General features: G+C 40.7%; 1 protein-coding gene across 3 annotated transcripts in view; it reads left to right on the top strand.

The window, feature by feature from the left end:
• Positions 1-27,793, top strand: part of BCL2 (BCL2 apoptosis regulator) — a 200,071-nt gene that overhangs the window by 78,004 nt on the left and 94,274 nt on the right. Inside the window, exon 3 of one of the 3 annotated variants that reach the window (XM_033239239.1) lies at positions 1,433-3,358. The exons of the other annotated variants lie outside the window; for them this stretch is intronic. Within the exon in view, the coding sequence (XP_033095130.1) occupies positions 1,433-1,486 (54 nt within the window). The 3' untranslated portion in view covers positions 1,487-3,358. Of the gene's footprint in view, positions 1-1,432; positions 3,359-27,793 lie in introns of those variants that run through there. 3 annotated transcript variants of the gene reach the window in all.

Below are 27,793 nucleotides of genomic sequence, written 5' to 3'. Positions count from 1 at the left end.
ATTTTTATTTTTAAATTTAACTTCTATTTTAAGTTCAGAGGCACATGTGCAGGTTTGTTACATAGATACACTTGTGTCCTGGGGCTTTGTTGTACAGATTATTTTGTCACCCAGGTATTAAGCCCAGTACCCATTAGTTATTTTTCCTGATCCTCTCCCTCCTCCCACCCTTCACACTCTGATAGATCCCAATGTGTGTTGTTCCCTTGTATGTGTCCATATGTTCTCATCAGTTAGCTCCCACTTACAAGTACGAACATGCAGTATTTGGTTTTCTGTTCCTGATGTTAGTTTACTCAGGATAATAGCCTCCAGCTCCCTCCATGTTCCTGCAAAAGACACGATCTCATTCTTTTTTATGGCTGTATAGTAAGTATTCATTCCATGGTGTATATGTACCAAATTTTCTTTATCTAGTCTATCATTGATGGGCATTGAGGTTGGTTCCGTGTCTTTGCTATTGTGAATAGTACAGATGCTGATGAATTTGCACTTCATATTCAGTGATTTTCACCTTGAAGAACATACCTTACTCAATCCAAGTTACTTGAAGACTACCGTAACTGAGGTGTAGGAATTTGTCCTAAATTACTGTAAACAACCTTTTGGGGCATTTCACAATATTCCAGTGCCTCTCCATTCCCTTTCACTATCCTCTCCACCTGATCCCTCTTTCAAACTCTTGTCTTTATTTTTATACATCTTACCCCAAACCAAGATTGCAGTAAGATTCCTATATGCCATTGCCACGTACATTTTCAGCAATTTGAAATTTTATCTAATATGAATTAAGTTGGTATAAATCGTACCACTTGACATACATGAAGTTGTTTGCTACAGCCCTGTTCTGGAGAATGATGAGAATGTCCTTCTTGTTTTGTGGCAGGGAAGAGGGGGAATGTTTTAATGAGGAGGGACTGGTAATAAGGGATTGTGGTGAACTGGCAGGGGAGGAAATTCAATAAACAGAAGAGAGGAACTCAGGATAGTTGGGCACTGGAGTGTTGCAAAAAAAGCAATATGCTATGGTCTCCCCATGGAATGCTCACCTACTGTATGCTTAGAATCCCTGACAGCCGTTTTCCACTCTCCAACACCGGCACACAATAGGGTCTCAGGGTTTGTTGCAATAAATTGGGCTCTATATTACGTGTTCTCTGATTTCTCCTCAATAATGTGTATATCCCAGCCCTGCATTGAAAATTAGGACATCAAGTGACATTAAAGTCAGATAATCTGCCTCATGTCACATGGGTTGAATGTGGTAGATGTGAGCTCAGATCTTTTGACTGCCTCATGGCATCTTCCATTTCCAAGCCTCAGTTTTCTCATTTTCTTAAGGCACAGAATTCGTCCCATTACTTGGTCTGGTATTGAGGAGAAGTTTGGTATAATGGAAAGACCCAAATTTCATTTTTTTTTCCCTTCTTAGAAGAAATCTGTAGAACTGTTTCATCATAACCTGTGGATGGCTGACGTAGTTTGAAGATCCACACCTCGGAGTAACCCATCTCAGAAAATGTCAGCCGGGGTGCCCACTGGTACATTGTTTGTTGTATATTTTCTCATACCGCAAAAAGGACTAGTTGAATTTGTTCCAAACCAAGCAATTGACCTAGGACTTTGCATTCTGTTTGTGTCGACCACAATTCAAATCCAACTCCTTTTTAAAATTGTATTTTATATGAAAGGTGACCTGATAGCAAGGCAAGAGTAATGACAGGCAAGGCACTCTCAAATCAGGCCAGGGTGGCAGGCTGGGACATCTTGTTTTCATCAAATTCTCGTAGTTACTCTTGACTTTTCTGTGTGTTTGCTGAGCTTTTGAGACTCTGTTGTGCTCTTTCTAGCTGGATATTTTCCAGAGGGTTATCAAGAAAAAGGAGTATCTTCTGCATTAATAACCTTGGGAAGGATTTTAGCAGTAAAATTAGAGACCAGATGATCTGCTGGACAGCAGGATGGGGGAACATTTCTTCCCCTTTCCCAGGAGAGTGTCAAGTTCAGCATGACCTAGCACCAGACCCTTCACTCAATAACTCTGAGATCTTATCATATCAAGTTATCTCAGTCATGATGATGTAAATGGCAAAACTACTACCCTTATTTCTTGGGATGAGAATTTCTCCTTTTAAAGGAATACAATATTCAAAATAGGTGACCATGAAATATACTTGATGGGACAGCTAATTTCCATGCATGCTTTATGGTTTGTTTTTAAGTGAATTTATTGCTATAGAGTTCCAAAACAACCCTGTAACATTTATGTTTTCTGTACTTTGTCTCATTATTGAAAATAACAAGTGCTATGTAAAATCATAAAGAATATACTGAGGTTTACAGCAAGGATAATCACCAAAGATCAGGAGTTAGAAAGCTATGGCCCGTGGGCCAAATCTTGCTCACCGCGTGCTTTTATAAATAAAGTTTTATTGGAACATAGCCATGCCCATTTGCTATGTATTGTCTATGTCTGCTTTCACACTGCAACATCAGAGTTGAGTAATTATGATAGAGACCATATGGCTTAAGATATTTACTATCTGGTTTTTCACTGAAAACATTTTCCAACCCGTGCTATAGACATTTTCACGGTATTTATTTACTGACTCATTTGTTCATTCTTTTAATGGACACCAACCCTGTTAATGACACTGGGGAATGTAAAGATAAGTACATCAGTCTCTAATTTCCAAGAACTTATAATGTAACAGAGACAAGTTATGTACTCAAATAACAGAGACAAGTCATGTATTCATCTTTACATCTGACCAGGCAGAATACAGCACATACTACAGACACGAAATAGCTAAATTGTTGTGGTAGTTCAGAGATGATGAGAGCCTCCGACAAAGGCAGGGAATTGGGAAATGCACAAAGATATTGCTTCCGTAACTGTGGCACACAGTGATTTCCCAACAGGGAACTTCATGAGAAATCAGGCTAATTTCCTTTATGGAATTTTATAAATTGTAGTATCCAAAGAGTGGAAGTGATTTAGGATATTACTTTGTGTCCAGATTCCTTTATCTAGAAGCATACATCCCCTGTAACTATGGGGATGATCATATTTACAGAAAATTTTTGAAGATTTGAAGGAAAGCTTCCTTTTTCAGGGTGGGAAGACAGAAGGAATTCCTTTTCTTTTTTACTGATTTTTCACTTCACAGTGTAATATTAAATGCTATGGGTCTTAAAGAAAGGCTCTTGTGGGAAACCCTCAAATATCAAGTGGACTATAAAAACAAGATAGGCTGGGTGCAGTGGCTCACAGCAGTAATCCCAGCACTTTGGGAGGCCAAGTTGGATGCATCACTTGAGCCCAGGAGTTCAAGACCAGCCTGGGCAAGATGGCAAGACCCCGTCTCTACCAAGAAATACAAAAATTAACCAAGCATGATGGCACGTCTGTAGTCCCAGCTACTTGGGAGTCTGAGGTGGGAGGATCGCTTGAGCCCAGGAGGGAGAGATTGTGGTGAGCCAAGTTTGTGCCACTGCACTCCAGCCTGGGAGACAGAGCGAGACCCTGTCTTAAAACAAACAAACAAAAACATCAAGATAAAATTATAGAACCCTAGCTATGAAATAGCAGGACTCAGTGACTATTCTATCTCCTTCTTCTCCAGAATGCATGTGAGTGTGAACTGAGATTTTGGTGAGTTTCCATTTCCCTTTGGCCTGTTGAACCCCTTTAAGGGTTTAGCCCCCAACCCTGGGAAGATTCCATGCATGAAAACTACCCAGATCCTCCCAGTTGGGATTAATGTGACCTGATAAAGAGTTCATGCTGTTTTGATTTTTTTTTTTTTGAAATGGAGTCTCTCTCTGTCTCCCAGGCTGGAGTGCAATGGCATGATCTCAGCTCACTGCAACCTCCACCTCTTGGGTTCAAGGGATTCTCCTGCCTTACCCTCCCAAGTAGCTGGGATTATAGGTATACGCCACCATGGCTGGCTAATTTTTTATTTTTGTAGAGATGGGGTTTCACCATGTTGGCCAGGCTGGTCTTGAACTCCTGACCTCAGGTGATCCACCCTTCTCGGCCTCCCAAAGGGCTGTGATTACAGGCATGAGTCACTGCACCTGACCTGATTTTTGTGTCACCAGAATTGCCTTGTCCATTATTTGTGTTTTCCAAATATCTATTGAATTAACTCGAATTGGATGCAGACAGACACCGTGCACTCAAAACCTAGGTGGCTGATTTGGAAAAACATTCAAGACTTTCAGGTTAGTCTAAGAGATGCTCAAGGGAGGCCCCTTCCATTTTGCTTCCAGCAGGGTGTCAAAGTTATTGGCTAAATTCCAGCCTCCCTTTCTTTATACTCATCACAATAAAGGTACCAGCGTGAATGCAGCAGAGTTTTGTTTTAGAATACAACCCTGTGAAGTTTTACCAGCCAAAAGCATAATATTTGGATGGATAAAGTGTGTGTTTGGTGAGAAAGCTACTGAAGGAACATAATATTGGACTCCCAATCAGGTAATTTAAATGTTATGGGAAGCACCAAGCCCACCTATTTCACATGACCCCACCCCTCCCCTGGCCGGAGTAGCAGGGTTCCTGCAGTTAGCCATCCCACAGCTCTCGGGGGCTCTGCTCTCTCGTTACCAAGAAGCACATGCCAGCCGGTCTCCCAGCGTTTCCTGGTCCTTTCACAATAGACAGATGGGGATGTTCCAGGTAGAGACAAAAGAGAACACGCAATCCATAAGCTCATCTTGCTGGTACTCTTCCACTCCCTTAGCCCAAAGAAGAGAACCCAGCCCTCTGCATAGGAAGAACACATTTCAGGGCATTTACTGACAGGTAGGTATAGTTACTGCATACACATGTGAAGGCTGCATTATATCAAAACTGTGTAAATAAACCTAGACTTTGCACACTCCTTCAGGCCCCACTGTGTATTTATGAATGGGATTGCTTCATCATTTTCTTTTAATGTCAGTAGCAGGAGGTCAGAAAGCATTACCTCTAAAACGGGGACAGAACATTGCAAATACATACATTATCAGCCAGCTGTGGCAATAACCAGCAAACAAAATTACTTCACCCCGTCGTTATGGGCCCTATCCCTATGGGATTTTTCCTGAGTTTCTGATTTATAACAATCACTTTTGAAGGCCTCAAAATGCTTAGCTGAGATTAAATTACTGATTATCCAAAAGTTCTGTTTTCGCTGGAGTCTTTCTGGACGGCTGCTGATTCGGTCCCATTTAAAGCATTCGGTGGCATGAACTCACTTGGTTTCTGCCCACATCACTGCATTCCTGGGATGCCGTTCACAGGCCTTAGCAAGATCATCTGACAGCCGCCTGTGAGGTCAACGAACTTTATACATAATTAAACACTCGCAGTTAGGAGAATTCATTTCTTTCTCCCTGAGAAGCAGAGAAAGAATACATGTTGTGTTACCCTCCATTACGGAGTAAAAGTTGTGTGGAGTAATCAGGCTAGTTTCACATGATTTAATGCTGAACTGAATAAGAAAGTGATTGCATCCTCTACTGGGCCTCACAGAAAAGTCACCACCCACACTGTTTATTCAGACTGGGATCTTGGCCATTTGGGGTTTAAGCCAGAAGAAAGAGGAAAAAAAAAAATCCAACCCTGGAATGAACGCTTTTGAAACTCTGTATTCTTGATGAAATGCGGCCAAGGATTCTTAACAAAAAAAAAAAAAAAACTATTTAAAATCAATTACCGGGATCATATTTTCATTTACAATGGGTTGTTAGCAACAGCTAATTCTCTGTTTCCATCCAGATTTGGTGTTTAAGCTTCAATATGCTGGAATTGGAATCCTTGCCGTGTTTTGTCTGGGTATTAGATGCTACCACCAAACTATGTGTGGGGAGTTGGGCAACTCTGACCTTTGACCAGCTTTCCATAAAATAACAAGGAAAGGTGTGAGGAGGCTAGGGATTGGGTGAAAACCAGCCTGAGGGATGGCAGTAAGTGAGCTTCACCGGGGGATGAACATATAAAGGAGGCACAGAGGATATTGCTAAGGGTAAGAGAAAGCAAAAGACAGTTTTCGTATGCCCTGGGAGGAGGGTCAGGCCCGTTAAGGCACCTAGTCCATCTGTCTCTAGCCAGGACTCCAAAAAATCATCTCAGACATGCGATCTCGTATCGCATTTTTAAAGATCTCTAGAGGAGATTCCGGAACCTCCCTTGGTCATCCGCCCTATTATTTAACAATTCCTACAGCCAGGAAATTCTTTCTTATTTCCAGCGTACAATGTGCACGTGGTGCCGCTTCAGGGGATGTGATTGATCGAGGCCACGCCCACCTCCCCCTGCATGTTTACTCCTTGGATGGGATGGCGCATATGTCTTGCTTCTTCGTTAAAACGGCCCTCTCTCGGCCTCCATACCACAGTCCCCAGGCTGTAAGAGGGGACGTGGTACAGAGGTGGGGCGGGGGCCGAGCAGCGGCATTTATGGGGACCAGCATACACCAGGAACTGTTACTAGGCATTTTATGTATTTACCAGAGGCGAGAGAACATAGCTGTGATGTGGCCAGGAGTGAGCCTCAAAACCACGTGCAAATAGTAAATGCGGAAGCTCCCGTTTCGGATTTTAAAAGAAAAGAAAAGAAAAAATCCTGAAAAACAGAAAGGAGAGCCTAGAATTTCACTGGCCTGGAGATGGTAGCCTACTCCTCAGTTTTAAACAAGAGCCCAGAGCAGAAAAGGGACCTGTCTCAGACAGGATCTCAGAGCTAATGCCCCTGAACGCAGTGCAGCGCCCCGTTCTTAATTTGGATAGGGTGCTGGAAAGACGAAATGATGCTGGAACCGAGGCCATCGTTCTCACTTCCTCAGGCCCCTTCCTCCTCCTCAGCAGATGCGCAGTGAATGGTCAGGCCCTCCATGAGTGAATTACAGATTCATTGAAGAGCCATCAGATGACCAGAGCAGTCTGGCTTCTTCCCTTTTTATTGAGTTCTGTCATTGTCGTTCCTCAAACTGTGGCTTGTTCCAGAAAGGAAGAGGTTGTCTTCTTCACCCGCCTGCCCTAAGTTGCGTCAAGTTCCAGTTCCTTGTGTTAAGTAAATGACTAAATGAGTGGAATGAACATCATAATGTCAAGGGTAGGGCGTTGAGCCCTGGGACAATAGACCGTGAGCCCACTCTGTCAGCTTTTTGTCCTGCACCTCTATTATCTGTTAAATGATAATATTAACACTGCCCTGCCTACTTTAGGGGGCTCCTAAAAACAAATATTTATTGACAGGTTATGCATTAGTCTGTTTTCATACGGCTATGAAGAAATACCCGACACTGGGTAATTTGTAAAGAAAAAGTTTTAATGGATTCACAGTTCCACATGGCTGGGGAGGCTTCACAATCCGTGGAAGGTGAAGGAGGAGCAAAGGCACGTCTTACATGAGGGCAGGCAAGAGAACATGTGCAGGGGGACTCCCCTTTATAAAACCATCAGATCTTGTGAGACTTATTCAATATCACGAGAACAACACGGGAAAAACCCACCTCCATGATTCAGTTACCTCCCACCAGGTCTCTCCCATGATACATGGGGACTATGGGAGCTACAATTCAAGGCGAGATTTGGGTGGAGACACAGCCAAATCATATCATCTTATAAATGTACAAAGCACAGTATTTTTTTTATTATGAGAGATCTCAAGCAAACAGAAAATGCAGAGAATAAGATTGTGTACAAATGTGCATTCACCACTATTTTGTCATGTCCTTGTTCTTTTTTGTAAAAAAGATAGATTTTCCCCATTTTCACCCACTTTTTCCTTCCCTGAATATCACAGTCATCAGTTTAAATGTGATGTTTGATGCTCATTGTCACCATGCATGGTTTTATCTTTCACATGTGTGTATCCTTAAACTATATATATACATTTAAATGCATTTAAACTTTATCTAAAGGATATCATGGAGTTTGTGTTCTACATTATATTTGTTAAGATTTGTCTGTTGCAAAACATGTACCTCTGTACAGTTTCTATGCTGTGTTGTAGTGTATCAGATGAAGGACTTTAAGTTATACAGGTGTGTCTAGCTTTTTGATATGTTCTTTGCACACCATGCCTGGTAGTTTTTCTTGGATATGCCAGTAGCACAGAGATGAATTAGTACATCGTCTTCCCTAGATGCTGCCAAATTGCTCTCCAAAGTGCAAGTCCCTTCTCAGGAGCAGGGTCTGAGAATTCCTAATGCTCAGTATTCTCTTCAATACTTGTTAGAGTCATTTAAAAAATTTTTTTCCTTTGCCAATCTGATAGTTGTTTCAGGTTTCGATTGCAATTTCCTGAGGTTGAGCATCTTTGCATTTGCATACTGAATAGTCAGGATTTCCTCCATGAGTTATCTCTTTCTTTCCTTGGCCCATTTTTCTATTGGTCCATTGTTTCTTGATTGACTTATTGGAGTATGTAATGTATGCTTGACACCACTCCCTTGTCCATTATACACATGGCAAATATCTTCTCTTGGTTTTGTAATTTTATTTTGTTGATGATGGTCTGCTAAGAGATTTTCATTATTCCTTTTTTTTTTAATTTTCATAACAGATCTGTGAGCTAGATGCTATCTCTGTTCTCATTTTTAGATGAGGATAGTGCATCTTAGAAAGTTTACGTAAATTGACTAAAGTCTCACAGCTGGTAAGTAGTAGAGCCGAGGATCAAGTCCAGATCTAATTCCAGAGCCCATGCATCCCCATTTTACAGATGAGCACGCTGAGTTCCAGAGAGGTTCAGTGATTTGCTCAGAGTCACACAGTGTGGTAGTGTTGGAACAAGGACTGTTCCTCCAGTCCCAGACTGCTGACACAACTGTATACTTAGATTGAAATGTTGGGGAAATGATCAGTGATAGACTAGATAAAGGAAATGTGATACATATACACCATGGAATACTATGCAGCCATTGAAAGGAATGAGATCATGTCCTTTGCAGGGACATGGATGGAACTGGAAGCCATTACCCTCAGCAAACTAACACGGGAACAGAAAACCAAATACTGCATGTTCTCACTTACAAGTAGGAGCTGAACAACGAAAACACATGGATGCAGGGAGGGAAACAGCACACACTGGGGTCTGTTGGAGGGGGCAGGAAGAGGGAGAGTATCAGAATAAATAGCTAATGCATGCGGAGCTTAATACCTAGGTGATGGATTGATAGGTGCAGCAAACCACCATGGCACACGTTTACCTATGTTACTAACCTGCATGTCCTACAAATGTATCCCACAACTTATAATAAAATAAAATAAAATTTAAAAAGAAAAAGAAAAAAATGTTGGGGAAATGTGCAGAAAAAGATCATGTATACCCTTTTAAACTGTAACTTTAAAAATTATGAACTATTTAATATTTAAAATACAAAAAATTACAGAGAATAATATAGCAATCAGGTACCCATAACTCAGATTTAATAAATATTAACATTAGCCACATTTAAAAAATATTTTTAACCGAAAATGTTGTAGTTAAAGCCTCTTTTGTGACTCCAAACTGACTGCATTCTTCCACAGCTTTCCCAGCAGTAAACACTCTTTAGAAGTCGCATTGTTACATACCTGTTGCATTTTGCTATGTGATTATGTGTCATAAGCCAGGGGTCCCCAGCCTCCAGGCCAGGACCCGTACAGGTCCGTGGCCTGTTGGGAACCTGGCAGCACCACAGGAGGTGAACTGCAGGAGAACCAGCATGACCATCTGAGCCCCACCTCCTGTCAGATCACCACGGCATTAGATTCTCATAGGAGCACAACCCTATTGTGAACTGTGCACCCAAGGGATCTTGGTTGCTTGCTCCTTATGAGAATCTAATGATAAATGTAGTGTGCTTGAGTTGTCCTGAAACCATCCCCCACCCCCATCTGTGGAAAGACTGTCTGCCATTAAACGAGTGCCAGAAAGGTTGGGGACTACTGTCATAAACAATAACTATTGTCATTTTGCAGGTTTAAAAAACGAATGGTAATGTTATCAGTACCCCCCGTTTCTGCAACTTCCTTTGTCACTCGAAGTTATGTTTCTGAGCTTTATCCTAATTAATGTATGTAGAGCTAGCTCCTTTAACTGTTATATTGTTATAGGCTGAATGTTTCTTTCCCTGCAACATTCATACGCTGAAATCCTAATCCCAAATATGATGCTATTAGGAGGTAGGATTTTGGAGGTGATTAGGTCACAAGGGTAGAGTCCTCATGAGTGGGATTAGTGCCCTTCTGAAAGAGACCCCACGGAGCTCTCTTACCCCTTCCCTGTATGAGGGCACAGTGAGAAGGTCCTCTATGAATCAGGAAGTGGGTCCCCACCACCACGTCTGCTGGCTCCCTGATCTTGGATTCCATCCTTCAGAACTGAAAGATAAATGTTACATAAGTCACCCAGTCTATGGTATTTGTGTTATAGCAGCCTGAACAGACTCAGACATAAACCAATTTCTTTCTATAAATAGATCATAATATATCCACTCCCTAACTGATGTTTCCAGTTTGTCATTTTATAAACAGTTCTATTGTGACCTTCTCTGGACTTGTTTCCATGTGGATTTGTTGAGCTTTTCAAAGATACAGAAGCAGAAGTGGAATTACTGGGTCTTGGGGTACAAACATCATAAAGGTTGGTAGGTGTTGCCAAATTGCTGTCAGTTTATATTTTCAGCAACAATGTGTACGATTCTTATTGTTCTGCATCTTCTCCCACTCTTGACATTGTCAGGCTTTTAAAAAATGCTGATCTGATGGATTGAAAAGGTATTTAATTGTCTTGATTTATAATTCTCTGATTACTTATGAGGTTATGTGTTTAGTGTTGGTTTTTCTTATGGGTTTTCATCATTTGGTGTTTTTTTTTTTTTTTTTCTTTCTCTCTTTGTATTACCTGACTCTAGACTTTGCTCATTTTTTTGTAGTGGATTGTTTTTTCCTTATAGAATACTTAAAAAAACTTCTCTCTCCAAGTCTATTTATTGCCTTTAAACATTGCTTTTTGGCATCCTTCATCACAGAATGTTTAAAATCAAATTTCTCAATTTTCTCTTCGTCTTCTTTTCTTTTTGGTTTTTTTTTTTTTTTTTTTTTTTTTTACTTTACAGTTTGTATTTTTTTGTCAGTCCCTAGCTTAAGACCATAAAAATAGTGTCTAAAAAACATTTTTTTTCTAAATATTTTAAAGTTAGCTGTAATTCTCTTGGAATTCATTTTTCGATATAGTGTGAGTTAGTGATCTACTTTTTTTTCTTCATATGGATAACAGTTGTCCCCAAACCACCTATTAGTTTAGTTTTTTTCCCCCATCGTTTGTAATGCTATCTCTGTCACATACCAAATTCCCACATGTGTGGGGCTCTCTCTATTGCATTAGTCTAGTTATCTATATTTACACCAATACTATAGTGTCTTAATTTTATGGCATGATTAAATATACTGTATATGTCTTGATATCTGGTAGGACAAGTCCCCATATTATTCTTTTTCAAAGTTGTTGTGGCTGTTTTTGGACCACAATTTTAAAACCAGTTACAAATATCCATGAAGAAAACCTTTCTGGGATTTTTATATGAATTTCATTCAATTTATATATTAATTTTGGGGGAATTGATGTTGAAATTGTGGAATCTTCTCACTCCTAAGCATGAGATATATCTGTTTATTTAGGTCTTATGACTTTCAATGAAGTTTTATAATTTTTTTTCATATAGGCCTTGCACCTCTGTCTTTAGATTTATTCCTAGGTACCTCACAGGTATAAGATCTTTATTGCTAATGACATCTTATGAAAATTACATTTTCTTTTCTTGGAGACAGAGTCTCGCTCTGTCACCCAGGCTGGAGTGCAGTGGCCAGATCTCAGCTCACTGCAAGCTCCACCTCCTGAGTTTAGGCCATTCTCCTGCCTCAGCCTCCCGAGTAGCTGAGACTACAGGCACCCGCCACCTCTCCTGGCTAGTTTTTTTGTATTTTTTAGTAGTGATGGGGTTTCACCGTGTTATCCAGGATGGTCTTGATCTCCTGACCTCGTGATCTGCCCGTCTCAGCCTCCCAAAGTGCTGGGATTACAGGCTTGAGCCACCGCACCCGGCCCTGAAAATTACATTTTCTAATTGGTTGTTACTGATGCCATGGATGTTTGTATATTAATCTTGTCTCCAGTCTCCAGTGTCCCTGCCAAACCCTCTTATTGCTTGTAATTGTTCAGTTTCTCATGGATTCTCTATGTAGATAATCTTATCATTTGCAAATAATGCCGCATATTCCCTCTTCATTTCTATTTCTGATTCTCTTACTCCTTTTTCTTGTTTTATTACATCATCAAGGTATCGCATACAATAATGAATGGAGTGGTGAGAGAGAAGACATATTTATCTAGTTGCTGATTTTAAAGTAAATGTTCCTTTAAAATGCTAGGTTTTTTTTTTTTAAATTGTGAATGGGGGTTAAATTTATTAAATGCTTTTTCTGCATTTATTGAGACGATTATATGGTTTTTCTTTCCTAATTTGCCAATGTAGGGAATTACATTAAGATTTTCTAACGTTGACTCTTACTTGAGCTTCTGGAATAAAACCTACAGGGTCATCTCACATACATTCTATGTATTTATTGTGTGATAATTATGATATTTTGATATATATATAATCTCAAATATGTGTATTAAAGAAATACTATATATTTGTGCACACACTATACTGCGGGAATGTTTGCTAATATCTTTTTATTTTTTGCATTGATACTTTAACTGAGATTGACCAATACTTGTATTGCCTTTTTTATATTATCTTAGTGTTTTTCTACAATGTAGGTTTAGACTGAACTCATAAAAATACATTCAGGATTCTTTGTTCTTTTTCCATGTTTTTGTGTGTCAACTTTGGTAACGTGTTTTTCTAAAAGGTTTTCCATTTCATCTGTTTTTAGATTTATTTCTTTAAAATAGAGAAAAGAATTATCATGATTTAAAATCTTTATTCTATTTAGTTATGACCCATTTTATGCCTAATAGTGTTTATTTGTGCTCTTTCTTTTTCCTTGCTCAATCTTGTCAAATATTTACCTATTTTATTAGTATTTTTAAAGAATCAGCCTCTATTTTGTTTCTATTCTCTATTGTTTCTGTTTAGATTCTATTGATTTGTTGTCTTTATTATTGCCTTCCTACTACTTTAACCATGTGTGGAAAAAGAATTTTCTTCTGTTGTTTTTGAGTTTACATTTTTGCCCTTTCTCTAACTTTCTTAAAATTTTTCTTGCTTACTAATATTAAATTCAATGCAAAACATTTTCTTCAACTGAAATTTAGGGCTTCAGTTGTTCAGTTCTAAATATTTTTTACTTTCATTTTGATTTCATATTAATAATTTAGCAGTGTGCTTCTGAAATTTCAAAATGTACTTGGGTTTAGGGACTGTGGTTTTATCTATCTCAATTTTTTTTATTGTATTTTAGTTGAAGAATGTGGTCTGTGTGATAGCAGTTCTTTGAAATTTGTTATTTGTTCTGTGGCCTGGAGCCTGTTCAATTTTTATAAACATTTCATGTGCATTCTCTATTTATTGGGTGGAGAATTCTCTTCCCATGTCATTAGCTGAAGCTTGTATAATGCCTTATTTCAATATTAAATCTTTTTCCTTTTTTTTAAAAAAACTTGAACTGTCAATTTCATAGAGATGTGTACTAAAATCTCTCACTATATGCTTCTGGCAGATCATGTGTGTTAAGAAATCACAAATGTGGTAAGTGAAATAGGATATCTAAGGCACCCATCCTTGCAGGAGGATAAATAAGACCCTCATGGATGTGACATTTTAGCTGAACAGGAGTAGGTAGGCCAAGAAAACCTGGAGGGGTTCAGGGGATTGTGCAGCCAAGCAGAGGAAAAATAGGTGCAAGGTGCAGAGAAATGAAAAGAAGAACATTTTGCATGACCAAAACCTACTGGTGAGAGGAGGGTGAAAGGCAAGTGGTAAAACTCAGGCTTAACATGTGAACTTTGTCAATGTGTTAGGTCATTCTTTTTTTTTTTTTTTTTTTTTTTTTTGAGATGGAGTTTCACTCTTGTTGCCCAGGCTGTGCAATGGTGCAATCTCGGCTCACTACAACCTCCACCTCCCGGGTTCAAGTGATTCTCCTGCCTCAGCCTCCCAAGTAGCTGGGATTACAGGTGTGCACCACCATGCCTGGCTAAATTGTTTTGTATTTTTAGTAGAGATGGGGTTTCATCCTGTTGGCCAGGCTGGTCTCAAACTCCTAACCTCAGGTGATCCGCCCGCCTTGGACTCCCAAAGTGCTGGGATTACCGGCATGAACTAACCTGCCCTGCTGTGTTAGGCCATTCTTGCCTTTCTATAGAGAAACACCTGAGACTGGGTAATTTATAAAGAAAAGAGGTTTAATTGGCTTACGGTTCTGCAGGCTGTACAATCATGGTGCCAGAATCTGCTCAGCTTCTGGGAAAGCCTCAGGGAGCTTTTCTCATAGCAGAAGGCAAAGTGGGTGCAGGCACATCACACAGCCAGAGAAGGAGTAAGAGAGAGGAGAGGGGGAGGGTGCCAAACACTTTGAAACAAGTAGATGTCATGAGAACTCACTGTCACAAAGAAAACACCAAGTGGATAGTGCTAAACCATTCATGAGAAATCCACACCCATGATCCAGTCACTTCCTCCTTCAGCATTGGGGATTATATTTCAATATGAGATTTTGGGGGAAAAATACTCAAATGTATCAGTTAATAACAGAGGACTTCATTCTAAATGCAAGGGCACACAATCACAACACCTAAATACCACTTTCCTGTATTCTATTTTCTTGCATATTTTTGACATTTTCATTGAATACCTCAATTTTTAGAATAATAAATTGAATACATGTGAAATGATTTTTTCTATTTTTAATGTATTAAATTTAATAGAGACATGAAAAAAGTAAAATATAAATAAATAAATAAAATCTCCCACTGTAATTCTGAATTGTTATTTTCTTGTAGTTAATTCAATTTTTGCTGTAAATATTTGACACTGCATCATGAGGCATACAAAGGGATTCTGGTGAATATATCTTCGTATTAACAAGTGATCCTCTTCATCCCTCAAAATGCTTTTGGCTGTAGGCGGGGCACGGTGGCTCATGCCTATAATCCCAGCACTTTGGGAGGCCAAGGAGGGCAGATCACTCAAGGTCAGGAGTTAGAGACCAGCCTCACCAACATGATGAAACCCCATCTCCACTAAAAATACAAAAAATTAGTTGAGCTTGGTGGCACACGCCTGTAGTCCCAGCTACTCGAGAGGCTGAAGCACAAGGATTACTTGAGCCCAGGAGGCAGAGGTTGCAGGAAGCGGAGATCTTGCCACTGCACTTGAGCCTAGACAACAGAGCAAGACCCTGTCTCAAAAAAAAAAAAAAAATGCTTTTGGCTGTAAAGTCTGTTTTATCAGATCCATTCATTTATTCATTCACCGATTCAATTAAAATAAACATTTATTGAACATTTATTGTTTTTAAGGAATGTCCTAAACACTGGAGATACAGTAGTGAACAAATGAGAAAGCCCCTACTCTCTTGGATCTGACAGATCTTATATTTTATTTGGAGTTCACAGACAATAAAAAAACAAAATATATAATTTATGGGGTGGTATAGTGCTATAAAGAAAAATAAAGTGAGGTGAGGTGGATAAAGTTATGCTGGGAGGTATAAAGTTATGCTGTTCTGTATCATGTAGTCATGGGCAGCTCTTGGATTAGATGACACTTGAGCAGAGACCTGAAGGAGCCACCTGATATTTATATTACTTATATAAACTGAATGTTTGTGTCCCGCCAAAATTCATACGTAGAAGCTCCAACCTCTAACGCGATAATATTTGGAGATGGGGCCTTTGGGAAGTAATTAAAATTACATTCTCTACTGTGTATTCTCTACTTGTTGGATGGCGTGTTCTCTTCCCATGTCATTAGGTCAGAACAGCAGGTCCCTCACAATGGCAGTAGTGATCTTTTAAGAAAAAGAAGGAAGATATTTCTCTTTCTGTATGTACACCTGAGGAAAGACCATATGAGGACACAGCAAGAAGGTGGCCATCTATAGGCCAAAAAGAGAGCCCTCACCAGAAATGAAATCAGCCAGCACCTTGATTTTGGACTTACCAGCCTCCAAGACTGTGTGAAATAAAATTCTGCTGTTTAAGACACCTGGTCTGTGGCATTTTGGTATGACAGCCCAAGCTGATTAGTCTAATGACTGTACCAAGTTCTTGTGCACATTTCCCTATGGTAGTGCTTTCTCCTTCTTTATGTTAATCCTTGTGGTGACATTATGTTTTAGGCTTCTTTCTTGTAAAGAGCTGGAGTTTTAAAAAATCCAATCTGAGGTTTTCTGTCTTTTAACAGGTTAGTTTAAGTCATTTATATTTATTATGATTACTCATATATTTGGAATTCACCAGGAGCCTGAATGTTTTCTATATACCATGCTACTTCTTTACTTGTTTTTTCTTCTTCTGCCTCATACTGAATTACTTGACTTTTTCTAATACTGTTTCCCATTGATTTGTAATGTATACATTTTGTCCTATTGTTTTGACAGTTGTTACCCTCAAACATTAAAAATTATATTTGAGAGCTGGGCATGGTGGCTAACACCTGTAATCTGAGCACTTTGAGAGGCAGAGGCAGGCAGATTGCTTGAGTCCAGGAGTTTGAGACCGGGCTGGGCAATATGGTGAAACCACATCTCTACCAAAATTACAAAAAATTAGCCAGGCATGGCATGCACCTGTAGTCCCAGTGCAAATTCCTTCTTACTGAAGTACATCCTTGAGTAGCTATTTCATTAAGGATTTGGGAATATTAAAGCATCTCAGTCTCTGACTGAAAGTATCTTTAATTCACTCTTGGTCTTGAATAATAATTTTTCTAAGAATAGAATTCTACATAGATATCTACAGCATTTGAGCATATTATTTCATTACATTTTGATTTTTATAATTGATAAGGTGTAGTCTGCTTCAGGCTGTCATTTAGAGAGTTCTCTCTCTCTCTCTCTCTCTCTCTCTCTCTCTCATATTGCTTTAAAATTTTTGTTTGTTTTTATCTTTGATGATCTGCACTTTCACCACAATCCTGCGTGGGATTCAAGACTAAGAATTCCTGACATTCATCAATTCTGAAACATTTTGTCCTAATCTCTGAATATTTTCTCTCCTCAGTCCTCTATTTATCTATCTGAGTCCTCTTTTATATGTATATTGGACCTTGTTATTCTCTTTTTCATGTCTCTTAATGTGTTTTTCAGATTTCTCATATGTCTCTTTTTTGTGTTCTATTTATTTCCTTAACATCTCCCCACCTTTTTTATTCCTGTACCTCCAAGGTAATCAGTGTTAACATTTGGTATGCAGTCTTCTACATGTTTCTCCAAGCTCATATAGACACATGCACATATATATTCATATATATTAAATAAGGGTGTTTTGTTACTGTTTGCAAAAAAAAAACAATCCAATCATACAGCATGTTGTTTTTTACAACTTGTTTTTCTCTCTTGATAGTACATGAAGAGTAATCTCCAGATAAATGGATACAAATTTAATTCGTTTTTAAAAATAGCTAAGTAAAATTCCATGATATGGCTATATTATAGTTTATTCAACTTTCTCTCTATGAATGAGCATTCAGATTGTTTTCAGTTTTATGTCACTGATAGGGACAAAAGACAGGGAAATTCTGGGCAGAAGAGGGTGGGTCCTGGTGAGGGCCCCACCCTCAAGCCGAAAAGCCTGATACCATGGTCCAAAGTGAGAACTTACATCCGTTTTCCCACTCGAATGTTACCTTTTCCAAAACCACCCATGGCCTGCCCTGCCTCCCATCCTGAGCCCATAAAACATCCCTGGCTCCACTGGCACAGAGAGGAGAAGCAGCTGGATGTTAAAGACTACAGTTGGACACTGGAGAGAAGTGGCTTGAGTTCAGAGGGATAGTTTGACAGTGAAGCTTCAGAGAGGAGTTTGGCCATACAGGGGAAGATTACCTTCCATCCCCGTCCCCTTTTCAGCTCCCCTTCCTGCTGAGAGCCACTTTCATTGGCAGTGAAATTCTCTGCGTTTACCGTCTTCAGTTTGTTCGTGCGACCTCATTTCTCCTGGACACCGGACAAGAACTTGGGTGCCAAAGTGCAGGTGCAAAAGGCTCTCACACTGACCCGCCCAATGAGCTGTTAACACTTAAGCCATCCATGGATGGCAGAGCTAGAAGAGTACTGTAACATGTCCTCTGGGGCTTCAGGGGTTGCCGGCACTGCTCCAGATGCTGCTGTGGGGCTGGTATGAAATTCGCTCCTGCCAGCACCCAAAAAGCACTCACCTGGCTCCTGAATCTACTCACCTGCATGCTGCACCTCCCGTGAGGAGTGGAGCACCGCATGTCTGCATGAGTGGAGTTCACCCCTGCCAGTGCCAGAGTGGCCGGCAAGTTCCAGCGCCCATGCATTGCAGTTCCCACCCATGAAGGGTCAGGGAAATAATCCTGCTTCATCACCACAAACATTGTGGCCATAAACATCCTTGTGCATATTTACTTATGTGCTGGTTCCTTAATTTCTGTGGAAGCCAATTCAATGTCACTTTACTTCCCCCAGTCCCTATTCTCAAAGAATATCACTTTGTATATTTTAGCTTTTTCTTCTAGCATATATATATCTCCACATTTCTAAATAATATATATACTGTTATCTTTTGTTTCATCAATTTTATGTATATCTTAACCTTCTATTATAGTAGATAAAAAGTTAGCTCTCTGATATGATCATATCCACTGCTTCCTCTCCCCTCTTTCTCCCAGTGTAGTTATATTACAATTTGGGGGTAAATCAGTCCCCAGTGTTTTCACTATTTTGTCAAAATAAATGGCATTAACAGCTAAACCTTCAACAATGAAGTTAACATCTGTCTTTTTTTTTTTTCATGTCCTTAATTGATCTTTGTACCTGGTACAGATTTTTCCTGTATCTTCCATAGGCTCACAGTACCTTTCTCCACAAAGCTGATCACCTTAGTAATCTGTCAGTTCTCCTTCTTTTCTTGGTGACATCTCTGCTGGAGACTTACATTTTCCTTCTATCTACACTTCTCTCTAGACCTGCTACATAGCTGACATCCTGGGATTTGTCTTCACTGTTATTCTAGAACTTTCCTTTGCTTTTTCTTCTGTGTTGGATTCTCTCTCTTGTTTTACTCCATTGTTTGAGGAAGCACACCCTCCAGCAGCTACCAGAATTAAAACCTGGTGCAGTGGTGACAGCCTTCATATGCCTTGCTCTTGGCCTGCTGGTCCTGTCTGGATGACTGGTCCCTGTGGCTGACCCAGTCATTATTCTGGGGTATCTCACTTTAGTGCCATCATCCCTCTGTTGTGGTCCTGTGTTGGTTCTCATAAAACTCCCTTTATACTCTCTCATTTCTGTGGCTCCCAGCTTACGGTTGCCTATGGAAAATGGATCCCTGAGAGACACGTTCACACTTCACATGTCTGAAATTGTCTTCGTTCTGCTGTGTCACTTGATGAATTGTCTGTCTTGTACAGGAAAATCTAGGTTAACAATCAGTTTTCTCCAGAAGTTTGAAGATATTGCTTTATTGCATGCAGTCTCCCAATGTTGCTGTCAGAAAGCTGCCACTGTTCTGATTCTTGATGTTCTGTGCCTTACCTTGTTTATCTTTTCCCCTCCCCCTGTATTCTAAATTTCACAATGACTTCCAATTGTGGGTCTGTTTTCGTCTGTTGTACTCAGTGATCATTGCGTTCTTTCAATCTGTCAAATCTGTGCTTCTCTCTATAAGCTGCTCTTTCTTTTCAGAACTTCTATTATTTGGGTGTTGTACTTCCTGGACAGTTTTGTAATTTTCTCATATTTTTTCTCTCCTGTTTTCCATCTCTTTATCTTTTTTCATCCTTTTTGGACAATTTCTTTAACTTCAATTTCCAACCCATCTATTGGGTTCATTTCTGTTACCATTTCAAGTTTCCTCTTTTCATCTATAAATAGTTTTTTAAGCATTCTGTTCTGTTTTCAGGATGTGTGTCATTCTCTTAGTTTTCTGTATTTTTTTTTTTTTCTTTTCTGAAATTGTCTTTGCCTCTCATGGTCTCTGTCTCCTCCATGTTATCTTTTTCAGTCTGTTTGTTTTAAACTCTGTCTTTCACATAGAGACTTTCCTTGCATGTCGGGCAGTCCTGACTGACCATATTTAAGAATGAATAACAGATGTATTGAAAGCTCTGAGGATGCGTGATGGACTTGTCAACTCTGAGCATCACTTTGAATAAAATGTTTCTGTCATAGGTTGGAGAACTCGTAATGCCAACTCCTAAAGTCTCCTAATGGGGAAACCAGGGAATGGTCAGATTCTCCAGAGAACACTCTTCCAAACTCCCGCCTGCAAGATGCAGCCCTGCCTGTCCCAGGCTGGGAACTGAGATGAGGAATGAGACTGAAGGGTTCAGCCTTCAGCATGCATATTTTCTTTTATTTGATGTGTGGCATCTCCCAATCCCAAAATCCTCTCCCAGAGTTCAAACCTCCGGTATTAGCAGTTGGGATTGAGGTTGCTGCCTAGCAGGGTGGATTCAAGGAAAGAATCCAGGGATCTAACTGATTCTTAAACAGTTTCCCTCTCATTCTTCTTCTTCTTTTTTTTTTTTTTTTTTTTAACAGTGTCTCACTTTGTCGCCCAGGCTGGAGTGCAGTGGCGCAATCTCGGCTCACTGCAAGCTCCTTCTCCTAGCTTCACGCCATTTCTGTGCCTCAGACTCCCGAGTAGCTGGGACTACAGGCGCCCGCCACCATGCCCTGCTAATTTTTTGTATTTTTAGTAGAGATGAGATTTCACCGTGTTAGCCAGGATGGTCTCGATCTCCTGACCTCGTGATCCGCCCACCTCAGCCTCCCAAAGTGCTGGGATTACAGGCCTGAACCACCGCGCCCTGCCCCATTCTTCTTATTTTAGTGACTCGTCTCCCTTCCTCACAGTTCCAGGTCACCGGTGCTATCCGTTCCTGAACCTTTTGAGGAACCACTGGTTGTTCCTAACTTTCCTGCTCCTCACTGAGGATTCAGCTTCCATTGTCTGTTAATTCTATCATGGCTTGTCCATCTGCTTTCCATCTTCTAAAATCTTATTACTGTTATTTCTAAAATCTTGTTACTTGTTAAACCTACAACATACTAAACCTGGAATTGGTTGTAAAGGGTCATGGATTGCCAGAGATCAAAAGGTGTTTAAAATCTCCTCTCCTATTGTCCTGGTGGGTTTATGTCTTTTAAAAGGTCATCTCTCCTAGTTACAGTGACGTTTCAGGTGAAAGCCGTATTAGATACAGTGTGTTCAATTCTCCCTTTTTGCTTGGAAGCCCTGTGTTACATTTTGGTTTAATTTTCTCAAAGCTGTCTTCCTGTTTGCTGATGGCCTGTTTTGTGTTACTCTATTGTCTAACCTTTCCATTGAGTGATTACTAGGAGTTCTACTTTGCTTTTTCTAATCTGCTTAGTCTCTTCTTTTTCATGTAATCCTAATTTTCTCCTTGTGGCTTTTAGTCTTTTTTTTATCACTATAATATTTTTAAACAATCTTATTTTGTACTGCATTTGAGATTGTTGTATTTTTCCAGTTCTTAGGATTTAAAGGTTTTTTTCCCCCCCTTTATCACTGTCCCTCATGGCAGTTTATTTGTGTGTGTTGGGCGGTGGTACTGGCAGTTCAACTTCAGATTTCTTTCTTTTTCTTTGTTTCTTTCTTTCTTTCTCTCTTTCTCCTTTTTCTTTTCTTTCTTTCTCTCTTTCTCCTTTTTCTTTCTTTTTTTTTTTTTTTTTTTGAGGTGGAGTCTCAATTGGTTGCCCAGGTTGGAGTGCAGTGGCGTGAATCTCAGCTCACTGAAACCTCTGCCTCCCAGGTTCAGGTATTACTCCTGCCTCAGTCTCCCTAGTAGCTGAAACTACAGGCATGTGCCGCTATGCCTGGCTAATTTTTGTATCGAAATGGGATTTCGCCTTGTTGGCCAGGCTGGTTTCGAACTCCTGACCTCAAATGATCCGCCTGCCTCAGCCTCCAAAAATGCTGGGATTATAGGCATGTGCCACCACACCTGGCCTCTTTTCTATAGGAATCTTATGAATCTTGAGTTGTGAAATTGTTTCTACATAGTGGACATATGTTTGTCTTTTCTGGAGATCTAAGGACTTTCAATGATCCTAGAACTGTGTTTGTATTAATTTATCGTCATGGGATTCCCCTACTCAGATACACAGGTAGTATAAATTCTAATCTTACAACTGAAAGTGGTTCGTGCTTAAGGTTCTGATTTCCCAAAGGTGTCCTGAGCTAGAGATACAAGGGAATTTTCTGCTCTTTATCTCTGAGCCGGTGGGCAGAGTGCTTTAATCCCCCTTTTTGAGGCTTTGAGATTTAGGAAGGGGGCTCAGTTCTGGCCCCGCTACCTCATGCCAGACCAAGGTCGTATCCCTGCATGGGCATTATAATCTCACTGCTATTCCCAGGGCTTCAGGGGCATTTGTGAGAGTCTGAAACTTCCTTGGGCACTGTGGAGTCAGCCTTTCGTAAAGAGCTCTGTCTTCAACGTTTCTCTTTATTTCTGGGGCCTCTGTTTCTCTCCCTCCCTCTATCCCCCTTTTCCTTCCTTTTTTCCCTTTCTTCCCCCCAAACTCTGTGATACTTTCTTGGGAATTTCACATCCTTGTAGTGGGAAGGGACCCATAGGATTAACCTGTTGTTTGCCATTTTGCTGAAAATGAACACTCACATCTAATTTTGTGTTAAACCTAGAACGTACTAAACAAACCTGGAATTGGTTGTAAAGGGTCATGGATTGCCAGAGATCAAAAGGCATTTAAAGATCACTTTGCCAACCCTAGCATTTTACTTAAGGAAACTGAGGCTCAACAGTGATAAAACCACTTGCCCACAGACACGTGGCCAGTTAGTGGAAAAGGTGGGACTGAACTCAAAGGGTGGTCACTCTTATCTCACAGCATCACAAGGAGGAACATCTGGCAATTAGCACTTGCCAGGTTGTCAAGACACCAAGATCCGATGCTTATTGAGCCTTAAGTCACTGAGACATTTTGGAAAAGCCACATATACCATTTGTGTTTGTCTTGATTTGCTGTTTTGTTTTTCTCTTCTTCAATATAGAGTAATAATGCTTGTAGAATTGTCTAGGTGGCTGATTCCTGTGCCAGTTTTGTTTGTTTTTCTACCTTTATTTTTTCAAAGAAAAATGCCTTTTTTTTTTTCTTCTTGAAGACCTCTTTCAGGATCCATCACTTACCAGAAATCTTCCCTGCAGTCTGAAGCTCTTAGAGGGTTTTTTCACCTTTTCTAGCTCCTTTTGAAATTGTCATTTGAACTATGTCTTTAGCACCATATAATGAATTCATCTGATCCTCTTTAATTGTTGAATATGTATGTGCTTTATCTCCCCAAGATTGTAAGTGCTAGCTTGCAGAAACCATGACTTTTATATCTTTACCATTTTCCAAAGAGTTTTCCTGTGGATGAGTTGATGATGAAAAAACCTAGAGGAAGTATGTTTAGATAGAGCCTGAGTTTGGTGTCAGGAAGCCTGGATTCTGCCCCATTTCTCTGCTCCCTGGTAGACCTATGCAAACCACCAATGTTGTATGGAGAAACTACTGGTGTCTGACAATAGCATTGATACAGCGGTTGTAAAATTTTTCATTCAAGCTGGGACAGTTTTCAGAGTGCAATGGTAATAATTGTGCAGGGACAACAGGTGTAAATTGGGACTTTCCCTAACATGCTGGGACAGATGGTCACCTTATGTTCTAGATCACCTTGAGCTCTTCAGAAGTATTTGCACAGCTGCTCTTGATACCCGTCTTTCAAACAAAAAATTAGCATCACTTACAAACGTTTTCATCCACGAGCCCAATTTTACGGTCATAAAATTTTTAGTTTTTCCAGACATTCTTGTTTTCTCAGCTACTTCCATGGTTCCAAATGCTCATTATAACTGAAGCTAAACTAGATTGTAGATTTGAAGATTAGAACTGCTGAGTGAGAAATGCCTTCATTCTTCTTTATCGACCACTCTGTCTTCTGGAAGGAAATAGAGGCCCCAGTTTCTGGAGTTGTGAGCCTACTTTTCTAGGATGCATTTTGAAACATATGGATTTTACCGCTAGTATATTCAGTGAGGAAAGCAGGCTTGTGAAGGATTGATGATCCCCAAACTGGACTGTGTGTTCATGATAATAGTGTATTTGGTGGCCTAGCACAGTGAGGTGTGGTAGGTCTTTAAAATGGCTCATTATAAACATCATTGCTCCTGAGCTCACTTGCGTCCGCATCTCCTGCCAGGGTGCTTTGTACATAGTAGGCCCTTCATCAGTGCTTGTAGATTTTAAATTCAGAGGCACACTTGGAAGACAGTGGTGGCTGGTAAATTAATTATCAGGGTTAGCAACTTCGTTTCTGCTTATGCTTAAAATGTGCTGCTGTGAGGAGGCTGAGGCAGGAGAATCGCTTGAACCTGGGAGGCAGAGGTTGCAGTGAGCCGAGATTGCGCCACTGTATTCACCCTGGGCAACAGAGCAAGACTCCGTCTCAAAAAAAAAAAAAGTGCTGTTGTGGTTGAGACATGGTGTTGGAATGCAAAGAAAAATAGAGATGATCCCTGCCCTTCAGAACTTTGTGACCTACAGGCAACTTTGGAACCATAAACCCTAAACTTTAGAGAGTTCAGGAGAAAGGACAATCACTTTTGACTTGGAGGAATGAGGTAGCACTTGAGCTAGGTTTGAAAAACAAGATTTTTCTCTAGGACTGAGGTGAGAGAAGGCTGTTCCGCATGGTAGGAACAGCACAAACAAAAACCTGCAAGAGTAAAATTGCATGGCATATTTGGAGAATCAGAAAAAGCCTGGTATGTTCAGAAGATAAGATTTAATGATGTTGGGTTGGGGAAGGTAGAAGTCCTTTAATGTCAAATGACAGAACTCAGGTTATGTTATGTAGAAAATGGAGTCACATAAAGTGTTGGATGAGTACAGTGGTATCAATCAACTCATGCTTTAGAATGAGAACCTGGTTGCAGGGAGACCAGTTAAGAACAGGCTTTGGTGTTCAGGAGAGATAAAAAGGCAGGAGAAGAAAAAGGAGCCAGAAATGAGGTTCAGAATTGGCAGTTGATTGAAGGAAGGGCCAAGGTGGAGAGAACAACCAAACACAACCCCAAGGGACAGAGTGGATAGGGATGAGTGGATGGGGATGAATGGAGGATGGGGATGAACAGATGGGAATAAGTGGAGGATGGGATGAGTGGATGAGGATGGGGATGAGTGGAGGATGAGATGAGTGGAGGGAGATGGGGATGATTGAAGGATGGGGATGAGTGGAGGATGGGGATGAGTGGATGGGGATGATTGGAGGATGGGATGAGTGGAGGATGGGGATGAGTGGAAGATGGGATGAGTGGAGGATGGGATGAATGGAGGATGGGGATGATTGGAGGATGGGGATGAGTGGATGGGATGATTGGAGGATGGGGATGAGTGGAGGATGGGGATGAATGGATGGGGATGAGTGGAGGATGGGGATGAATGGATGGGGATGAGTGGAGGATGGGATGAGTGGATGGGGATGAGTGGAGGATGGGATGGGTGAATGGGGATGAGTGGAGGATGGGATGAGTGGATGGGGATGAGTGGAGGATGGGATGAGTGGAGGGGAGGGGGATGAGTGGAGGATAGAGATGAGTGGAGGGGGATGAGTGGAGGATGGGATGGGTGAATGGGGATGAGTGGAGGATGGGATGAGTGGATGGGATGATTGGAGGATGGGGATGATTGGAGGATGGAATGAGTGGAGGATGGGATGATTGGAGGATGGGATGAGTGGATGGGGATGAGGGAGAATGGGGATGAGTGGAGGATGGGATGAGTGGAGGGGGATGAGTAGAGGATGGGATGGGTGAATGGGGATGAGTGGAGGATGGGATGAGTGGAGGATAGGATGAGTGGATGGGGATGAGGGAGGATGGGGATGAGTGGAGGATGGGATGAGTGGAGGGGGTGAGTGGAGGATGGGATGAGTGAAAGATGGGATGATTGGAGGATGGAGATGAGTGGAGGATTGGGATGAGTGGAGGATGGGAATGAGTGGAGGATGGAGATGAGTGGAGGATGGAATGATTGGATGGGGATGAGTCTGGAGGATGGGATGAGTGGAGGATGGGATGAGTGGATGGGGATAAGTGGAGGATGGGATGAGTGGAGGGGGATGAGTGAAGGATGGGGATGAGTGGATGGTGGTGGAGAGACACAGAGAGGATCAGAATTTGATTGGCCAAGACTCTGGATTTCCAGGGGGGGTTGTGGAGAGATAAGATGAACTAGTATGTGAAAGAACTTTGAACAGTGCTTTGCATAAAGAAAATATTCAGTAAACATTAAATTGAAAGAAAAAAGGAAGGAACAAAAGAAAAAAGAAAGGGAAGAAGAAGCTTTTCCCTTCTCTCTACTTCCCTACTGTACCCCAATAGGGAGAGACATTGAGGGTTTTAGGAGATCCTGTGGGCATTGTTCCTGGGCTGTTCCTACCAGTAGCCTTGCTTGTTCGTTAGGTGGCACACCAAGAGAGGACTCAGAAAGAATAGAAGATCAGAACATGCTGGTGTCAGACAGAAAAGACATGAGCTTGAGCCACATTTGAAGAAAGAGAGAGAATTGGGTTGATGAAAAGGCCCTGCTGAGAATTATGGGAGTAGAAGCTGTGAAGGCAAGAAGGAAGACAGAAGCAAACACACCACCCATGCAGAGAAATAGAAGGATGCTGACTGACCTTGGAGGCGGTTTCTGCATGTTCTCGGGCCTATCTTTCTATCCCTCCCTCTGTCCCTCCCTTCTTTTCTTTTTTCCATTCTTCTATTTTTCTGAACTCAACTCTGTGACATTTTCTTGGGAATTTCACATCTTTGGAGTACAAATGAACCCATAGGACCAACCTGTTGTTTGCCATTTTGCTAAAAGTGAACACTCACGTCTAATTTTGTGTTAAACCTAGAACATAGTAAACAAAACCTGGAATTGATTGTAAAGGGTCATGGATTGCCAGAGATCAAAAAGTTTCTAAAGATCACTTTGTCTAACCTTAGCATTTTACTTAAGGAAACTGAAGCTCAAAACTGATGAAGCCACTTGCCCACAGACACGTGGCCAGTTAGTGGAAAAGCTGGGACTGAACTCAAAGGATGGTCACTTTTATTTCACAGAATCATAAGGAGAAGGACTGTCATCTGGTGGTCAGCACTTGCCAGGTTGTCAAGACAAGATTGGACGCTTTTGGGAAATGTGGGTGAACTATTGGGGATCACTGGAAGGAGAATATTGCTTACCTTCTGACCAGCCTATCCTGAAACTCTGTTAGGAAAACCCTACTACTCTGTGAAAACCAACTCAATTTCTCCTCATTTTTTTCCTGACCATTGGGAATAACAGCAAGACAGTCCTTTTTGTGATTAGAAACCAAGTTACATTGACTTTTTCTGACAAGCCACTCCAGGATAACTCTCAGTAAATTCTTTTATTGGAAGTACTGGCTGGTACTTTGCCTTACAGAATGCCTTTCAGTTTCTTTGTCTTGGGCTTAGATTATTTGGTAAACATTTCAGTTTCATGATGACGTGGTGTTTAGATGGCAATGCATGAATTGCATTACTAAAATTGTTTGCCTTCAGTTATATTACATCTGCTTCAG

Source organism: Trachypithecus francoisi, unplaced genomic scaffold (assembly GCF_009764315.1).
Source record: "Trachypithecus francoisi isolate TF-2019V2 unplaced genomic scaffold, Tfra_2.0 Contig01474, whole genome shotgun sequence".
Lineage (NCBI taxonomy): Eukaryota > Metazoa > Chordata > Mammalia > Primates > Cercopithecidae > Trachypithecus > Trachypithecus francoisi.
This window is presented reverse-complemented; position numbering and strand designations above follow the sequence as displayed.